Source organism: Rhinolophus sinicus, chromosome 10, assembly GCF_057876585.1.
Source record: "Rhinolophus sinicus isolate RSI-liver-muscle chromosome 10, RSI-T2T, whole genome shotgun sequence".
NCBI classification, from domain to species: Eukaryota; Metazoa; Chordata; class Mammalia; order Chiroptera; family Rhinolophidae; genus Rhinolophus; species Rhinolophus sinicus.
This window is the reverse complement of record NC_142510.1, coordinates 15,296,665-15,313,185: the sequence shown is the minus strand read 5'-3', so window position 1 is coordinate 15,313,185 and position 16,521 is coordinate 15,296,665. Positions and strand designations below refer to the sequence as shown.

Sequence of the window (16,521 nt, the reverse complement as noted above, 5' to 3'; positions counted from 1 at the left end):
TGAAAAACGGGCAGGACAGGGCAGGAAAGGGACACAGGCCTCTGAGGAAATAAACTTTATTAGGAGTTTTGGCAGCCCGTGGGTGGACCCTGAGGTTGCCCTCCCCTCACAGTGGGAGCTGATGACAGAAAGGGCATAGCCTAAAGGACAGAGCCATCAGGGCTGCTGTGAGGCTGCCGGGAAGAGAGGAACCACCCCCCACCGCTGCCCTGTGTCTCAGGAATGGCCTTGTGGTCAGGAACGGTGCGTCCTGCTGGAAACTTGGATGCCCTGTCACGCAACCCACTTGGGTGCTGGCACGAGATGCGGTGTATACACTAACATCCTCAGTGCATGAAGTTCTAGAAGTGTCTTAGGCTTTGCAATCTGTACTTGGGAGAATGCCGTGGGAAAAATGAACCAACTCCCTTTATAGTAAAGCGGTTAAACCAGAACTGCGCGGAGCCAGGAACATGGACGGGATGACTGCAAAACGCACACGCTCTCGTTCCCTAAGCAGGCCAGCCCCAGCCCTGGCCCACAGCTACGTACTCAAACACAAAAGCTTTCCTTTCAACAAGAAAGGCCGGCTCTTGCTACTACTGATGACTGGAAAGTTCCAGAAGAGCTTTTGCAGCAGCAGGCCGTCAGGGGTCACTCTCGACTTCCTCCATCACCTCCTCGTCCACCTCTTTGGGGTCCTCCTTGCTGTTGTGGCGGGTCCGCTGGGGGGCGACGCGAGCCAGAGGGATGCCCAGGCCCCGGTGCACAGCGTCCACGGTCTCCTGGGTCACGTAGTAGGACATGTTGGCGGCGGGAAGCCTCCTCCGCATCTCCTCCAGGTACTTGTAGGCCTGCGTCACACAGAACAGCCATTACTGGGTTAGCCCACAGGCGAACCAAGGGCCCATGCCCTTTGCTGCAGTGAGTTTCCTCAACACCCACCCCACCCCGTGAGGTCAGAGGTGTCCCTGCTTCTCAAGCGAGCAAAGGAAGGATGCCTTTGGGGTGCAATCTGGGGTTTCCCAGCCTATCCAAGGGTGGGGGTGTCGGGACAGCCGGCTCAGGCTCTGATTGGTTGGTGCTGTAAGTGGTGATTACAGCCAGCTTCCTGGACAGCCCTCGAGCAGCCTGTGTACGAGGACCCACGTGTGTTTGGGATCACGCTCCCTTTGGGATCTGCTCACCTGGATGCGTACGGGGAGAGCCTAAGCAAAGGGCAGGTTCACGTCTGTCTTTGTCATGCAGTCGGGGGCATATGCTTGTCGGGCTGGAGGGCAGGCAGCGATATGTACACGGGTTATCGTGTTGATTTTGACAAAGCATCCAGTGTACCCCAGTTAATTTGGCCTCTGATTAATCTGAGTCTCTTGTATATATGGTCCTTGATCCTAACCTGGTAAACTATGGAATTGTCATCGGTTTTCCTGTGGAACTTCTGGTCCTGCCAGTGGGAATACGTGGGGAAGCACATAGAGCAGCTCGGGGTGAGGGGGTCTGAGGCAAGACAGGAGTGCTTACACCTGCCAGACCTGCCCAGACCTGCCATGCCTGCTCACCCACAGGGAGGGCATGAGCGGGGAGGAATAGGGCCGCATGTGACTTCGAAGACTTACGCACAAGGTACGCTTTATATCAATTCAGAGTGTCACCAACGTTTCTAGGAGCTTCTAATTTTTCTTTATGAGGAATAATGATCAGATCTTAGTATTTCTTAAGGATGATAACTTTTAGAGCACTTTTATTTTGGACACAAAAAGCTAAGACACAAAATAAAAGATAAACAGTATAAAGATAAAAATATAAAGATACGGTTTTTGGAGGATGGAGGTGGGGGGGAGTGGGCAGAGCACAGGCCCCCAGGAGTTCTCAGATCAGAGGGAGAGGAGACAGCCACACAGGAAGAGGCTTCCAGTGATGTTTACTATTTGCCTGCTGTGGGCCAGGCGCTGTGCTGGGCACACAGGCCACAGCACTAACACCAAGGCTGGCCCAGCGTGGGAGCCACCGTGGGGGTGGCCAGAATGTGGGGGATGAGGTCTGGCCGTAAGCAGAGCTCAGGGTGCTTACGCTGCGGGAGAGGGAAGGCATCAGGAGCTGATGAGGGAAGAACCACGTGGTCAGAAAGGACCCAGTGGTGTAACGCGTGGGTGTGCAGAGCTGGTTTCTTTAGGAAAGGGCAGAGTTTCCAGAAGGAAGACATGGTCACCACAGACAGATGAAAGGCAACGGAGAAACGTTACTGGATGTCCTGACCACAGAAGACACTCACTGTCCAACGTCAGGGGTCTGGCAGGACTTGACTTTGATGACAGGGCAGTGAGAACTGAGTGGGTGGGATGCAAATGACGTAAGGAGGTTGGACGTGAAACGGAGGAGGGATGTCAGAGCAGCAACAAGGGGTTTTCTTTGTCCACCAAGAGAAAACTTGTGTATGCCTAGACTTTCTAAATTTATGTATAGATTAAATATACACATATATGTATATATATATACACATACACATATATATATAAATATATATTTACTTACTAAATCCCCGTGCTTTAAACAAGGCTGGAGACAATACAGGATTTGTTGAAATACTTAAAATGTGATTTTTCTGTTAATTTTTCAGAATACCCTGGTCTGAGCATCCCCACAATCCAATTTTGTTTTTATTTTACTTTCTTCTCCTTGTTGAGATGAGATTAGAGCTGTTTTCTCCCAACAAAAACATGGGTTCATGAGTGGACGTGGTGGGGGGCAAAGAGGAAAGTGCTCACATCAGGAAATCTGGGTTTCAGGGTGCTGACCTTTCACGCTGGGGGAACCGCTGGGGGATAACTTTCCTGAGAATTTTGGAAACCGTAGCCTCCTGAGGCCGGCATAGTTCACTAGCAAGATTTCTGAAACTTGTCAATACTCTGTGTGTGAGCATTTAGGAAGGGGAGCCAAGAGATTCCTGGGGGGTCACTATAGTCTCATCAGGCACTACCTGCTGGTTAACTCAGCTGGTGGCTGAAGGAGACGCTGTCGGCAGAACATGTGGGTTTGGCGAAGTCTGTATGACACCCTTTGAACACAAAGGAAAAACGCCGCCAGGTGGAATTCTTACGTTGGTCATAAGAGGATTATGATAGAAAAGAATGAGGAGAGAAGCCTCTGGTAACAGCGGAGTAACTCGTATTAGACCAGTCTCCCCACACACAGCGATAAGCTGGGCAAAACATATAAGGATTGGAGAACAGCTGGAGGCAGGCAGATGGGAGGGAGGACGTCAGGAAGAAGGGAGGAGAACAGGGTGAGTTTCCAGCTCTTTGTAACTTTTGTCACATGGGAGGTCCCGGTCAGGGCCACTGGGAGAAGCTAAAAGGCACACAGAAAAAAAAAAATGGCACATAGAAACCCACACCCTTACTGGCTTAAAGAACTAGAATGAGAATTGGGGTCAACCACAGCAGCTGGAATGGGAGGAAATACTGGAAAAGAAAGAGCTGTCGAGGGAGAGCCCAGATTCTGAGTATGAACTCTGCCCTGATCTCTGGAGGACCCTGCACTCTTTATGTAGTGGGGACAGGGCAGATTTCAAGGAGCCCGACCAAAGCTAAAGTGCTGAGCAGAGATTCCAGCTGCTGCCCACCATGGGGGAGAGTTTAGACTCTGAGTTGAGCAAATGGAAGGAAGGAAGGAAGGCAGGCAGGTGGGGAGGGAGGAGGGAAAGTTGGTTATTACTTTTGGGAGGAATCTAACAGAATCTAGAGTCTCTATAATGGGTTATCCCATTGGATAACATTGTGTGTCCAGGAAACAAACAAACGAAAAAAGGGTTGGACATAAGAAGAAACAGGAAAACTCTATTTATACTCCAAAGAAAAGACAAATAAAATAATGGAGACCAACTCGGCATAATCCAGATGTTGGAATTACCATGTTGCTCTGAAAATAAGACCTAGCCAGACAATCAGCTCTAATGTGTCGTTTGGAACAAAAGTTAATATGAGACCCGGTCTTATTTTACTATAAGACCAGGTCTTATATAATATAATAATATAACACTGGGTCTTATATTAATTTTTGCTCCAAAAGACGCATTAGAGCTGGTCTTATTTTCAGGGAAATATAGTAGCAGCAAAGACTATAGAGCAGCAATTATAGCTATATGTTTTCAATGAATGAATAGGAAATTTTAGTAAAGAACAGTGAAGTAAATTGAAATTCTAGAACTGAAAAATACAAAATATAAAATGAAAACTTTGCTGAAGAGGTAACAGCAGATTGAAGATAGCTGAAGAAAGTTAGTGTATTTGAAGATAGGTCAATATAAGAGATCTAATTCAAATGATGGAGAAAAAATATAGAAAACAATGAACAGTAATGAAAAATGTGTGTCCATTGAATATAATAAACAGGCCCAACATTTAAATGAAGTCCCAGAAAGCGAGAATGTGGCAGAAAAAAATATTTGAAGGGAAAAAAATCACAAATGTCCCAAATTTAGTGAATGAGGTCAATTTACAGATCCCCAAAGCTCAGTAACAATACAATGACAATGCCTAGGGCCAACGTCATCAAACTGCCGAGAACCAAATATAAGAGAACCTCTAAGAGAACCTCGGAGGGAGGCAGGTGGGGGAGAGAGCCTGCGTGCTCTGGAGACCTGCAGAGGGGCCTCATCTGAGTAATGACCAGTGCACAGTGTGAGGAAAGCACCTGAGGCCATGGAGAAACCATCAGAAAGGAACAGGTGGCACCATCTCCAAGACTGACCACGCAGGCCAGGACTAGTTCACGTCCCACCAGCCAGGGTGGGAAGACCTGCCACACACTAGGCATTGAGAGTGCCTCGGAAGGGCACTGCCTTGGTAGTGGGGTGAAATTAGCTCTAGGCTCAAGGCTGTTCTGAACCCACCTGACAAAGATAAACTGCAACTGTGAAAGGATCAAATTGTTTCCAAGCAACTTACCCTCATCCCAGGACAAAGCTCAACAATATTTAAAAGCGCGCGCACGCGCGCGCACACACACACACACACACACACACACACACACACACAAAGACTCAACAACCTAAAAGATTCACAATGTCTGGAATCCAGTAAAAAATTACCAGGCATGCAAAGAAGCAGGAAAATATGAGCCATAATAAAGAGTCAATCAATAGAAACAGATCCAGAATTGACACAGGAAACAAAGATTTTACAATAGCTTTTATAAATATACTTCGTATGTGCGGGAAGGTGAAGGAAAGGCTAAGAATAATAAAGAGACATGAAAGACAAAGGGAAAAGAACCAACTCAGCCTACCAGGCTGGAAATTATAGTGTCAGATGGAAAAGATGGGTGGGGCTAAGATCAGAGTAGATAGAACCGAAGGAAGAAGACTGTTGAACATGAGGCAATAGCAAAAGCAACTGCTTTTTTGTAAAATAAATCCGGAAAATATTTCTGGAAAAAGCAACCAGAAGAAAATAAGCTGAGCCAGGGGACAAGATATACAAGTAACTGGAGTTCAGAAGGAGAGGAGAAAGGAATAGATGGGAACTTTCTACAGACTGAGAGGAAACGCTGGCAGATCATGTCTGATCAAGGAAATGTATCTGGAATATATAAAGACCGTAATCAACAATAAGATAAACATCCAGTAAAACAACAGTAAAGGATTTGAGCGTTCACAGGAGGAGACAGATGAGTATGAGTCATCAATTAGTCATTAAGAAAGTGGACTTTAAAACCACAATGAGATACCACTACCCACCCAACAGGACAGCTGACATGAAATGAAATGAGACAGATCATACCAAATGTGGGAAAGATGAGAAAATACACTCGTGTGACTTGTGAGCTAAATAAGCATACATGGAACACCTTTTTTATTTAAAAAAAAAAAATGAATAAAAGATAAACTGTGGTTATTCAGACTTGGGTAGGTGGCAGACTTGCTCTCAAAAAAATGAACCAAGTGAGCCTGCCACTTCAGGGAAAATAGTAAGCGGCAGTATTTTTGTTAAGGATAAAATCTGAGCTGTCAAAGGAAAGTTAGAATTTCAGAAACCTTACTGTCTTGGCCACCCTGAGCTGGACACCTTCCCAATAGGTAACGACTTTTCTGATGAGATCAGTGGTGATGTTAGTAAATGAGATTTTAAAAAGTGCCTATAATGAAATGTATATTTGTATAACAGTGAACCAATATTTTCCAAATGACCAACATGATGTTACAAAATCAAGACAGACCAATGGATTCAATGTAGGAGAGTACAAAAAGTACACTGGGGGGGCGGGGGGGTCAGATTTCTCACTGCAACTAACTTTTACGAAATAGCATTTGTTGGTGTAGTATCAAAAAAGATCTACAAATATCTGAGAAGGCTATTAAATACCCCTCGCACTCTCACCTACATACTGGTGTGAGGCTGGATTTTCTTTATGTAGTTCAACTAAAACTACCTATTTTACCAAATTGAACGCAAAAGCAGAAATTGAGACTCCAGCTGTCTCAAAGAGATTTGCAAAAATGTAAAACAATGCTACTTCTCTCACTAAACTTCTTTGTTTTGGAAAATATTGTTATTTTTAATGAAAATGTTGTTTATTTTAAGATACAGTGGGTTATTTTATTTTTAAGTGAATTAACAAATATTTTATAAATGTATTAGTTTTATTTCTAATACAATAAATATTGGCAATCGACATAAATGAGGTCCTCGATAGCTTTCCTAGTGCAAAGCGGTCCCGAGACCAAATGTTTGAGAACCTCCCAGTTAAATTGAAATATCAAAAACCTTCCACAAAGAAAGCCCCAGGCCCAGGTAGGTTCACTTATGTATTCTATCAAACAGTTAAGGAAGAAATGACACCAGTCTTACACAAACTCTTTTAGAGAATGCAGGAGGCAGGCGCACTACCCAATGTGCTTTATAAGGCTAGAATAATCCTGATACAAACCATGAAAAAGACACTACCAACAAGAAAATAAAGTCTGGGGCTGGCCCAGTGGCTCAGGTGGTTGGAGCTCCGTGCTTCTAACACCTAGGGCTGCCCGTTCGGTTCCCACATGGGCCAGTGGGCTCTTGACCACAAGGTTGCCAGTTCGATTCCTTGACTCCCACAAGGGATGGTGGGCTGTGCCCCCTGCAACTAGAAAATGGCAACTGGACCTGGAGCTGAACGGTGCCCTCCACAACTAAGATTGAAAGGACAACAACTTGACTTGGAAAAAGTCCTGGAAGTACATACTGTTCCCCAATAAAGTCTTGTTCCCCCCCCTTCCCCAATAATAAAAATCTTAAAAAAAAAGAAAAAAAAAAGAAAACAAAGTCTGGTAGTTTCTTAGAGTTAACCATACACTCACCCTATGACCCAGCAATTCCACGCCCAGGTGTCTACCCAAGTGCTAGCAATCTAAAGGGGAAGGGGAAGGCGGTCTGCCCCTCTCAAATGGCTCCAAAATATACTCACGTCACATATAAAATAGAACTGTAAAAACACATGTACAGCATGAAGAAATAAATGCGGCAAAATGTTAAAAACTGGTGAATCTGGTAAAGGGTACGCTTGGGTGTCACTATTCTTATAACTTCTCAGTTGAAATTATTTCAAAATAAAAAAAGGCTAAAAAGTCCAAGCAACACAGGAGAGGCACCTCTTCCAGGGTGAGCTGCCAGCTCCTGCAGGCTGAGTGTGGGGCTGCTGCAGGTGGGGTCCCCTCCTCACTCCCCCCGCCCCCTCTAGGAAGCTGAGCCATCCGTTATCTTGAACCCTTACCATCTGGAACTCCTCCATTTGCAGGTAATGCTCCACCAGGAAGCCACAAATGTCCCTGATGCGGATGGTGCTGTCCAGGTCCTGCTCCTCCAGGAGCAGCTCGCACTGTTTGATGGACTCCTTGGGGTCCTCGCTGTACATCCTGCCGAGAGCACAGACAGCCTGAGCCCTAACCTAGGACGGGGCTGGGGTGTCCGAGGTCAGAACAGGCCCTCTGTCCCACAGAGGCTTGAGCTCTCGGGAACCGTGGGACGAAACTTTTTTTTTTTTGTCGTCTTTGACTATGCAAAGGAACTAACTTGTCTTGAAATCTTTGAGTTTTTAAAATTAATCTTCAAAACCACCATTTAAGGTGGATGTCATTTGCACTGAATTTACAGAAGGGAAAATGGAGGTAGGTTCCAAGCCCTGCGAGCTTTCCACACGGCTCTGCTGCTTCCCACTTGTCCATGATCACGGCACACAGCCGATGACACGCTCTCAGACACAAGACCACGGGACTCACAGTCACCCTCTGAGGTTTGGTGACAATCGCTGCTTCACTAGGTAAGAAGTGGAGGGCAAGCAAAACAAAACTAGGTACACGGTCTACGGTCAGATTCTGTGACGCCCCCGACGCCCCCGAGACAAGTCCTCTGCTCACACCCAGGCAGTGCCTGAAACCCAGGCCTGTATGTCTCCTCCCAGCGGCAGGAAGTGCAGCCCAGCAGCTGAACTCTGGCTGGATAGGCCGGTGGGAACACTAGGGATTCGGAATCTGGGGACTGGAGGGGGAAGAGAAGGACAGGGAGCCCCGGAACAGGCAGCTTTCATAGGCTCCTTAGTTACGTGAATGTACTGCAAGGTTTGAGAATCAATAAACTAAGTAAAACGGATCGGGACCTGTCACATGCTGCACTTAAAAACCGGTCCATTCAAGGCCCTTTAATCTGCTTTTAGAACCAAAAGGTGAGACATTCAATCATTTTAAATTGGTCCTTAAACTCTAATCCACGTTGGTTACTGTGGTGACCCCCATAGCCTCGCAAGCCTGCCACCGCCAGGACGACCATCTTGGTCAGGGCCGCAGGGCACTGGGCTGAGACCAACCCGCTCCGCCCTGACCACCTGAGGCTGATGGTCGTTTTCCATAGCCCTTTCTCACACCCCCACTCAGAGTTCCAGAGGCTGACTCACAAGCCTGGAAAAGGCAAGGGGACTGAGGATGAAACTTTTATGAAGGTAATTCCCGTGGGTTGAATGAATTCATTAATAAGTTCATTGAAAAATTCCCTCATGTATTTAACAAAAATTTACTGACCGCTCAGTGACGGTAAAAGGTTTGTCAACACCAATCCCTGACCAGGAAACAGTCTAGAGGGGACAGTGTGATTCAGAGGGGGACGCGGGGCCAGAGGGGGTCAGGCAGGGCAGGGTCAGCATGAACAAAGGCCAGTGCAGGGATAGGCTCCGGTCTGTGGCAGAGCAGCGCATGGGGTGTGACTGGGGGCAGGACCTGGGCTGGAGCAGGTGGCGGGAGCCTCCGGCTCCCATCTCAGCAGGACCAGCTGGCAGGTTCCCGCGAGCCCGGACTCGGCCTCTCCAGGCCGACAGACGGCCCTCCAGCTGTCAGGAGCCCCACGCCTTTGTCCACTACACCGTGCCCTGTGGCTGCATGCTCCTTGCTGCCCAATCTCTTCCCTTCTCCCTCCTGCAGCCCAGGCTCCGCAGATATTCCAGAACTTACACATCTGAGTCAGGGAGTGCCCTTTAAAGAGCTCCACTTTGCACAACAGTGTTCAAACTATGTTTGGAACTCTTCTTTCGAAAGCCTGTTCTCAGATAAGGAAAATACTTTCATTGGTTGAGGCAGAAGCTGAGCTGCTGCCTACACAGTGGGCTCTTGGAAAAGCTGGATCCATTGCCAATAGATAAAAACTAGTGTCACGTACACATTTAGATGTGTGGCCTCTCCTGAAAACAAAGAACATGCTGCCTGAGCCTCCTTGCCACAGGCCCCAAAGGTGTTTGGTCACCACAGACCCTGCCAGCCCCGGGGTACAATGGCCCCTTTACTCAGAACCACCCTGCTGAACCCCTGCACATAACTGAGCAGGTCCCAGGTTCCCTCTCCCCTGATGCAAATCTGCCATTCCTCCCTGCACCCCCACCAGATTTCTCTCTCAATGGTCTCTGGCTGTTTCTGGAACAGTCTTCCCAAGAGCATGTCCAGGTTCTGAGCAGACCCCCAAGAGGAGCTCAGACATTAATGAGGCAACAGCAATGCCCCCTGTGTTCTTGTCTAGTCGTCTCAGGAGTTCCTTCGAAGAATGTTCATTGGAAATGGAGCCTGGGTTGGGTCCCTGGCAGGGAGGGGGTGCTGGAGGATCAGGAGGTGCAAGGGGCGCTCCCCAAGGCCTCCCTGGGCCCAAGGTGCAGAGCACCTGGCCTCCTGCCGCTGTGGGAACGCACCTGCGCGCCTGGATGAAGCGCTTCACCAGCGTCATCTTGCTCTGCAGCTGGGCCAGCTTGGTCTCCTGGTCCAGGGGGCTGTTGGCTTTGGCCTTGGACAGGCACTTGTAGGCCTCAGTCAGCGCCCCGTGGGCCTTCTCGTAGTTCTGGTACTCGTCGATCTCCACCTGTGCGGACGAGACCATCAGCACCCTCAAGCCCATGACCCGGCCCGGGGACCCCAGAACCACGAGGGGGCGCTGTACCTGGGCACAGGCATCGTAAAAGCCGGCCAGCAGGTCCAGGGCCCGCCCCTTGGTGTAGAAGCTGATGATGTTCTTCATGGTCTCCGGCTCCTTCCGCCAGTCCAGGGACTGCAGGTAGTTGGCTGCCATGATGTAGATTTCCTTTTGCCTCGAGACGCCCGCGAAGAACACGATTTTCTCCGTGTCCCCAGACTTGAGCAGCGCTCTCATGGCCTAGACAGAGAAGGAGCCAGGGCCAGGCTAGGAGCTCGCGGAGCATGTCCTGTCCGCACCCTTCAGAGCCCGGGCTGGGAAAGCTCACCCCTGTTTGGGTTAAACTCAGGACAAACAGAAAACCACGCTGTGGGCACATGTTCCCACCAGGCCGCGCAGGCGGCCGCGCTGGCCCACTCACCTTGAGCTTGTTGCCGGCCTGTGTATACTTCTTAGTCGCCAGGTGGTACTTGCCCTGGCGCATGCAGCAGTTGGCGATCTGTTCCAGCAGCTCGCGCCGCGACTCTTCCGACAGGTCCGTGCTGTCCTTCGCCACGGTCATCTTCTCGGCCATCTCCTCCGTGATGGTCATGTTCTGCTCCAGGCAGAGCTGCAGGGCTTCCTGGTACTGGGAAGGCACCACAGACACCGAGATGGGCCGTTACTCTCCTGCCCACCCGCCACCTCCTCCCAGGAAGCCGGGCCCAGGCTCAGGGGTGGCCTGTGACTGTCTCGCACGCCATCAACCTTCTGGAATGTCACGAAGGAAATGTGGAGCTCAAAAGAACCTTGTACTTGTTGTGGGAAGAAAAGGAAAACAGAAATTTTCTTCTATAATTTTTTTCAAATTTTAAAATTGAGGGGTTTTTAATTTTCTTTAAAAATGTATAGTCTTCATTTAAGAATATGTCTTGGGGGAAAAAAAGAATTATGTCTGGAAGATGATTCCATCCCAGTATAGAAGGACCTGCACCTTTTTGGCAGCTGTGTAGTATTCCACTGTACCAAGAACCACCACTTAATTTAACTCATTCTGCCGACAAACATGGAGGTGGTTGTCTTTTGCTGGTACCGCCCTTTTGCTTATTCCACTCTCACATGTATAAATGTGTGGTTTGGATGAATTCTGAAGACAAGGAGATATAATTTTACTTGTGACAGGTACTGCCTGCTGTGTTTTCACCGCTGTCGGACTATATCTGTTTCCCATGACGATCCAGTGGGTTTTCTAACCTTTTTACCTTACTAGCCTAATTCATGACAAATGGAATCTCCTTGAGTTTTGATCTGTATTTCTCTCCTTAATGAGTGAGACTGAGTAGCTGACATTCAGGAACCATCCATGTTTCCCTTTTAAAATAAACCGTCCACGTTATTTGTTCTTTCGAGTCTTCGATAACTTTCTTACTGGTTTATAGGAGCTCTAAACGTATTAAGGAAATTAGCTTTTTGGGATATAGGCAGAATATTTTTCCCCCGTTTTATTATTTATCTTTGTTTATGGTGTTTTTTTCCTATGTGCTATTTTCGAATTTGTATTTGGTTGAATTGATCAGTCTTTCCCACTGTGACTTTGGGGTTTAAATCATACTAAGAAAATGCCTTCCCTCCTTTAGGACTGCACAAGACATCCCATGGCGTCTGGTGGAACTATGGCTGTTTTACTGATTCACTTGAATCTTCAACCCATCAGGAAATTTACTTGGACGTAGGGGATGTGTCCCCTTGGTTTTCCGCAGTGGATATCTGGCTGTATCAATGGCAACAACTTATCTTTTCTCCACTGTTGAGAACGCTTCTGCATCACATGTTAAGTATGTGTACATATATGGCTCTACTCCTGGATTTTCTAGTATTTTCCACTGATCTGTAGGCCTGATCAAACACTAGCCCCCAAATTATTCTAGCTTTGATAGACTTTATGATCTGGGAGGTTTAATAACTTGTTAGTCTTCTTTTCCAGATTTTTCTTGACTATTCTGGCTTACCTAGTTTTCACTGTGAAACTACAGAATCCATTTATCTAGCTAAAGAAAGCCCTGTGGGAGGATCAGATATACCTCTGTTGGGTCTTTCTAACCAAGAACATGGTGGGTGCCTTTTCATTTGTTCAAGAATTCTTGTATCAGGGCCGGCCCGGTGGCTCAGGCGGTTGAGCTCCGTACTCCTAACTCCGAAGGCTGCCGGTTCGATTCCCAAATGGGCCAGTGGGCTCTCAACCACAAGGTTGCTAGTTCGATTCCTCGAGTCCCGCAGGGATGACGGGCTCCACCCCCTGCAACTAAGATTGAACACGGCACCTTGAGCTGAGCTGCCACTGAGCTCCCAGATGGCTCAGTTGGTTGGAGCGCGGGCTCACAAGGTTGCCAGTTCGATTCCTTGACTCCCGCAAGGAATGGTGAGCAGCAGCACCCCCTGCAACTAAGATTGAACACGGCACCTTGAGCTGAGCTGCCATTGAGCCTCCGAATGGCTCAGTTGGTTGGAGCATGTCCTCTCAACCAGAAGGTTGCCGGTTTGACTCCCAAAAGGGATGGTGGGCTGCGCCCCCTGCAACAATCAACGGCAACTGGACATGGAGCTGAGCTGCGCCCTCCACAACTAAGACTGAAAGGACAACAACTTGAAGCTGAATGGCACCCTTCACAACTAAGATTGAAAGGACAACAACTTGACTTGGAAAAAAGTCCTGGAAGCACACACTGTTCCCCTTCCCCAATAAAATCTTGAAAAAAATAAAAATAAAAAAAAGGTGGAACAACCCAAGTGTCCATCTACGGATGAACTGAGAGGCAAAATGTGGTCTATACATACTATTCAGTCTTAAACAGAAAGGACATTCTGCAATATGCCACAACATGGAGGAACCCTGAGGACATGCTCAGTGAAATAAGCCAGTCACAAAAGGACAAAAACTGTATGATTCCACTTACATGACGTCCCTAGAGCAGTCAAATTCGTAGAGACAGAAAGTAGAATGGAGGGTGCCGGGGCTGGGGGAGGGGTAGGGGATGTTGTTTAATGGGGACAGAGGTTTAGCTTTGCAAAATGAAAAGAGTTCTGGAGATTCGTCACATGAAAATGTGAACGTTCTTAATGTTATTGAACTGTACACTTAGAACACAGCTAAGAGGGTACATTTTAAATTTCCTGTTATGCGTACTTTACCAAACACATAAAAAAGATGAGCGGAACTCCCCAGTTATAATTTGAAGACGCCAGTGAAATGGCCAGTGAATGAGTCCACAAGGCCAAGGTGAGCTTGTTCTCAGCCCCCTCACCCCAGGCAGGCTGGAGCCACAGCTTCCTCATGAAAACGTAATCACGACAGATGGCGAAGCTACATCCACTGTTTGTGGAAATGGTGACCCTGGGGCTTCAGTGCCCAAGTGTGTGCCTTGTGGGGGCCCCGCAGACCTCATACCTTCTTGGCGGCCAGCAGCAGCTCCACTGCCTTCTCGTACTGACTGTGCTCAAGGAAGAAGTCCGAGCAGCGGGCCAGGAGGGCAGGGTCCGACTTCTCGTCCAGGTCCTCCGCGATGAGCTGCAGGGCCACAAACTGCTGGGTGGCGAAGGCCAGCTCCAAGGCCTTGGAGAAGTGGCCGGCCTGTGGATAGCAGGGGAATTCTGAGCAGCTGCCGGAGCCCCAGGTCCCGAGACCGTGCAAGGGGTCCCCTCATACACAGGCAAGTCCCCCTGGTCCTGGGGAGCCGTGCTGCAGTCCCTCAGGTCCAGGGCAGGGCCGGCCCCTCACCTTGTGGTACAGCATGACCGCTCTATCCATCTGCTCGCCCTTCTCCTCGTAATAGCGTGCCGTCTCAATCATGTCCTCAGGGGAGCTCAGCAGGGCCAAGTTCATGAGCTGGTCATCCAGGCCATTCTCCTGCAGGGAGGGGTGGGGCAGTGCTCAGGGATTCCTGCCCAGGTTTGTGGGGGTCCTACCTGCCTCGTTTGACACGATCGTGGTTTCCAACGAGTGTCATATCTTACTGGGTTTGTGTACCAGAATTCCCAGAGGTCTCCTTTTGTTCCTATTCTACAGAATGTTACAGGAACTATCTGACATGAGCGCTTTCCACATTTTGGATTTTTCCAGAAGTGATGCCCTGGGCGGGAACATTTTTATGGATGTAGAACATCCATAATAGCATCCAAAATAGCATCCAAAATAGATGTAGAACATCCAAAATAGCATCCTGCTATTTACAAGGCCATCAGCACCCAGTGAGTGCTCAGAGCCCTGGATACCAGGGGACATCACAGTGACAACTCTGTGCTTTACAGTCACCATTAGAGAGGACAGAATGGTAGGAGGGGGGCAGAGATGCACGTGGCAGGCAGAGTGAGGCCTGAGTGGGGGGATGTGACGCTCAAGTCTCTGTGTTCTGTTTGCAACTCTTTTAACAGAATGTAGGAAATGGCAAAGAAGCTGTGTCTTCCACCTGCCTGGGTTTGACCGTCGAGGTTGTGGGCCTCCATCCGCTGCCCCGGGGATGCACGCGGCCACCTACCTTACACAGACGGATGGCATTGTTGAAAGCCTGAGCCCGCGTGTAGAAGTGCACTGCCTGCTTCACCTCCTCCTGGGTCTCGTACTGCCGGGCCAGGTGATAGGACGCAGCGCAGTTTCCAGTCTCATTGGCTATTTTTGCAGCCTAGAAAGACACCAGGGAGACCGTGGGGGCTCTGGCTTCCTGCCTCCCCCCCACCCCCACAGGCCTGATTCCCAGAACACGCCTACCTTCTGGATGTTGCCCTGGAAGCAGTGAATGCGGACCAGGGAGAAGTGGTCCTGCGCCAGCTCATAGTAGTACAGCGCGGAATCCATCTCTGCCTGGCTCTCCAGGTACTGGGCCCACCACCTCCACAGCGCCCTGCAAGTGGCCCGCAAACTCTCCCTCAGGTCTCCACTGCCACTGGAAATGAGCCCCTGGGTCCCAAATGACACCCTCAGAGTACACTTCCCGTGACCAGCAGTCTGGAGATATGGAAGCTGGATGGACAAGAGTGAGGTCCCCTGGATCTGAAGGAACCTCGTCTAGAGGAAAAGCCACCCCGCCCGGTGTCCTGGGACCTGCTGTAAGGGACTGAGAAGGTGCTTTACACTCGCACATGTGAAGCTCCAGAAGGTCCCCTGAGCAGCCCCCAGGCCCACAGCCTCCACCTGCCACGGCCCCTCGCCCAGTGGGGGACACGCACTTGTCCTTCATCTTATTGATGTAGACCTCCAGGGACTGCAGGTCCTCTGACAGCATCCTGGGCACCTCAAAGCGGTGGGTGTCTGACTTCTCGTAGCTGTGAGAGGAGAGAAAGAGCAGCTGGTTCCCACTGTCTCAGCTCTGCTGTCGACCGTGTGCAAACAGGCTGGAGTCTCACTCTGCCACCATAGCTCTGCGGCCTGTGGACCCACTGCTTGTGGGCCTGCCCCGGGCACCACCACCAGCACCACCATGGGTGGCACCACGCCAGATCGGGGCTGCGGCAACACTAGGCCTCGGAGAAGACTTTCCTTAACATGCCAGAACCCGGGGCCAGGCCAGGTGGAGCGGTGGCCCCATCTCTGAGGTTCTCCTAAAGCAACGACTCAAGCACCCCTGGAAGCCTCCCCACTAAGGAGGTCACCCCCTGCCCTGAGATGGCACCTCCGTCTAGAATCTTTCTCTGAGAACCTCTACAGCCACCTCACTGGGGCAGAGAAAAAAACCAGCAGCAATGACGGCCCATCCCAGCGTGAGCCCAGAGAGGCCCGTCGCTCACTAGCTGAGGGCCAGGCTGCAGTCAGAGCTGGCCTCCAGGTGCTTGGCGTAGTTGTAGTAGGTCGTGCGCAGGTGGACACGGTTCTGGAGTTCGGCGACTTCTATGGCTTTCTGCCACTGACTGGAGGCCTGGTAGAGCTTGTTGAGAAGGTCATAGCGCTTGCATTTCTTGTACAGCTGCTCGGCCTCCTCCTGAAGAGAGGAGCGTACACGTCAGCCCAGTTACAGCTCTGGCCGCCACACGGCCCACCATGGATGCCGCATGCGCCATCAACCAGCCCATGACAGACTGGCGTAACACACTGAGGGCAGAAGGACACTTCAGGATGCATGCTGAGATATATGAATGTGGCATCCCCGTACCCAGGAAG

At 49.5% G+C, this 16,521-nt stretch overlaps 1 protein-coding gene across 2 annotated transcripts in view; it reads right to left on the bottom strand.

Annotated features, from left to right (window-relative positions):
- Positions 1 to 40: 40 nt before the first annotated feature.
- IFT140 (intraflagellar transport 140) overlaps positions 41 to 16,521 on the bottom strand; it is an 87,853-nt gene continuing 71,372 nt past the window's right edge. For both annotated transcript variants that reach the window (XM_019713165.3, XM_019713166.3), the window contains exons 20-30: positions 16,152 to 16,342; positions 15,594 to 15,689; positions 15,136 to 15,268; positions 14,906 to 15,049; positions 14,149 to 14,277; positions 13,819 to 14,001; positions 10,816 to 11,022; positions 10,422 to 10,634; positions 10,177 to 10,343; positions 7,726 to 7,867; positions 41 to 833 (exon numbers count right to left, since the gene is read on the bottom strand). In XM_019713165.3, coding sequence (XP_019568724.3) covers positions 627 to 833; positions 7,726 to 7,867; positions 10,177 to 10,343; positions 10,422 to 10,634; positions 10,816 to 11,022; positions 13,819 to 14,001; positions 14,149 to 14,277; positions 14,906 to 15,049; positions 15,136 to 15,268; positions 15,594 to 15,689; positions 16,152 to 16,342 — 1,812 coding nt within the window. In that variant the 3' untranslated portion in view covers positions 41 to 626. The remainder of the gene's footprint in view (positions 834 to 7,725; positions 7,868 to 10,176; positions 10,344 to 10,421; positions 10,635 to 10,815; positions 11,023 to 13,818; positions 14,002 to 14,148; positions 14,278 to 14,905; positions 15,050 to 15,135; positions 15,269 to 15,593; positions 15,690 to 16,151; positions 16,343 to 16,521) is intronic.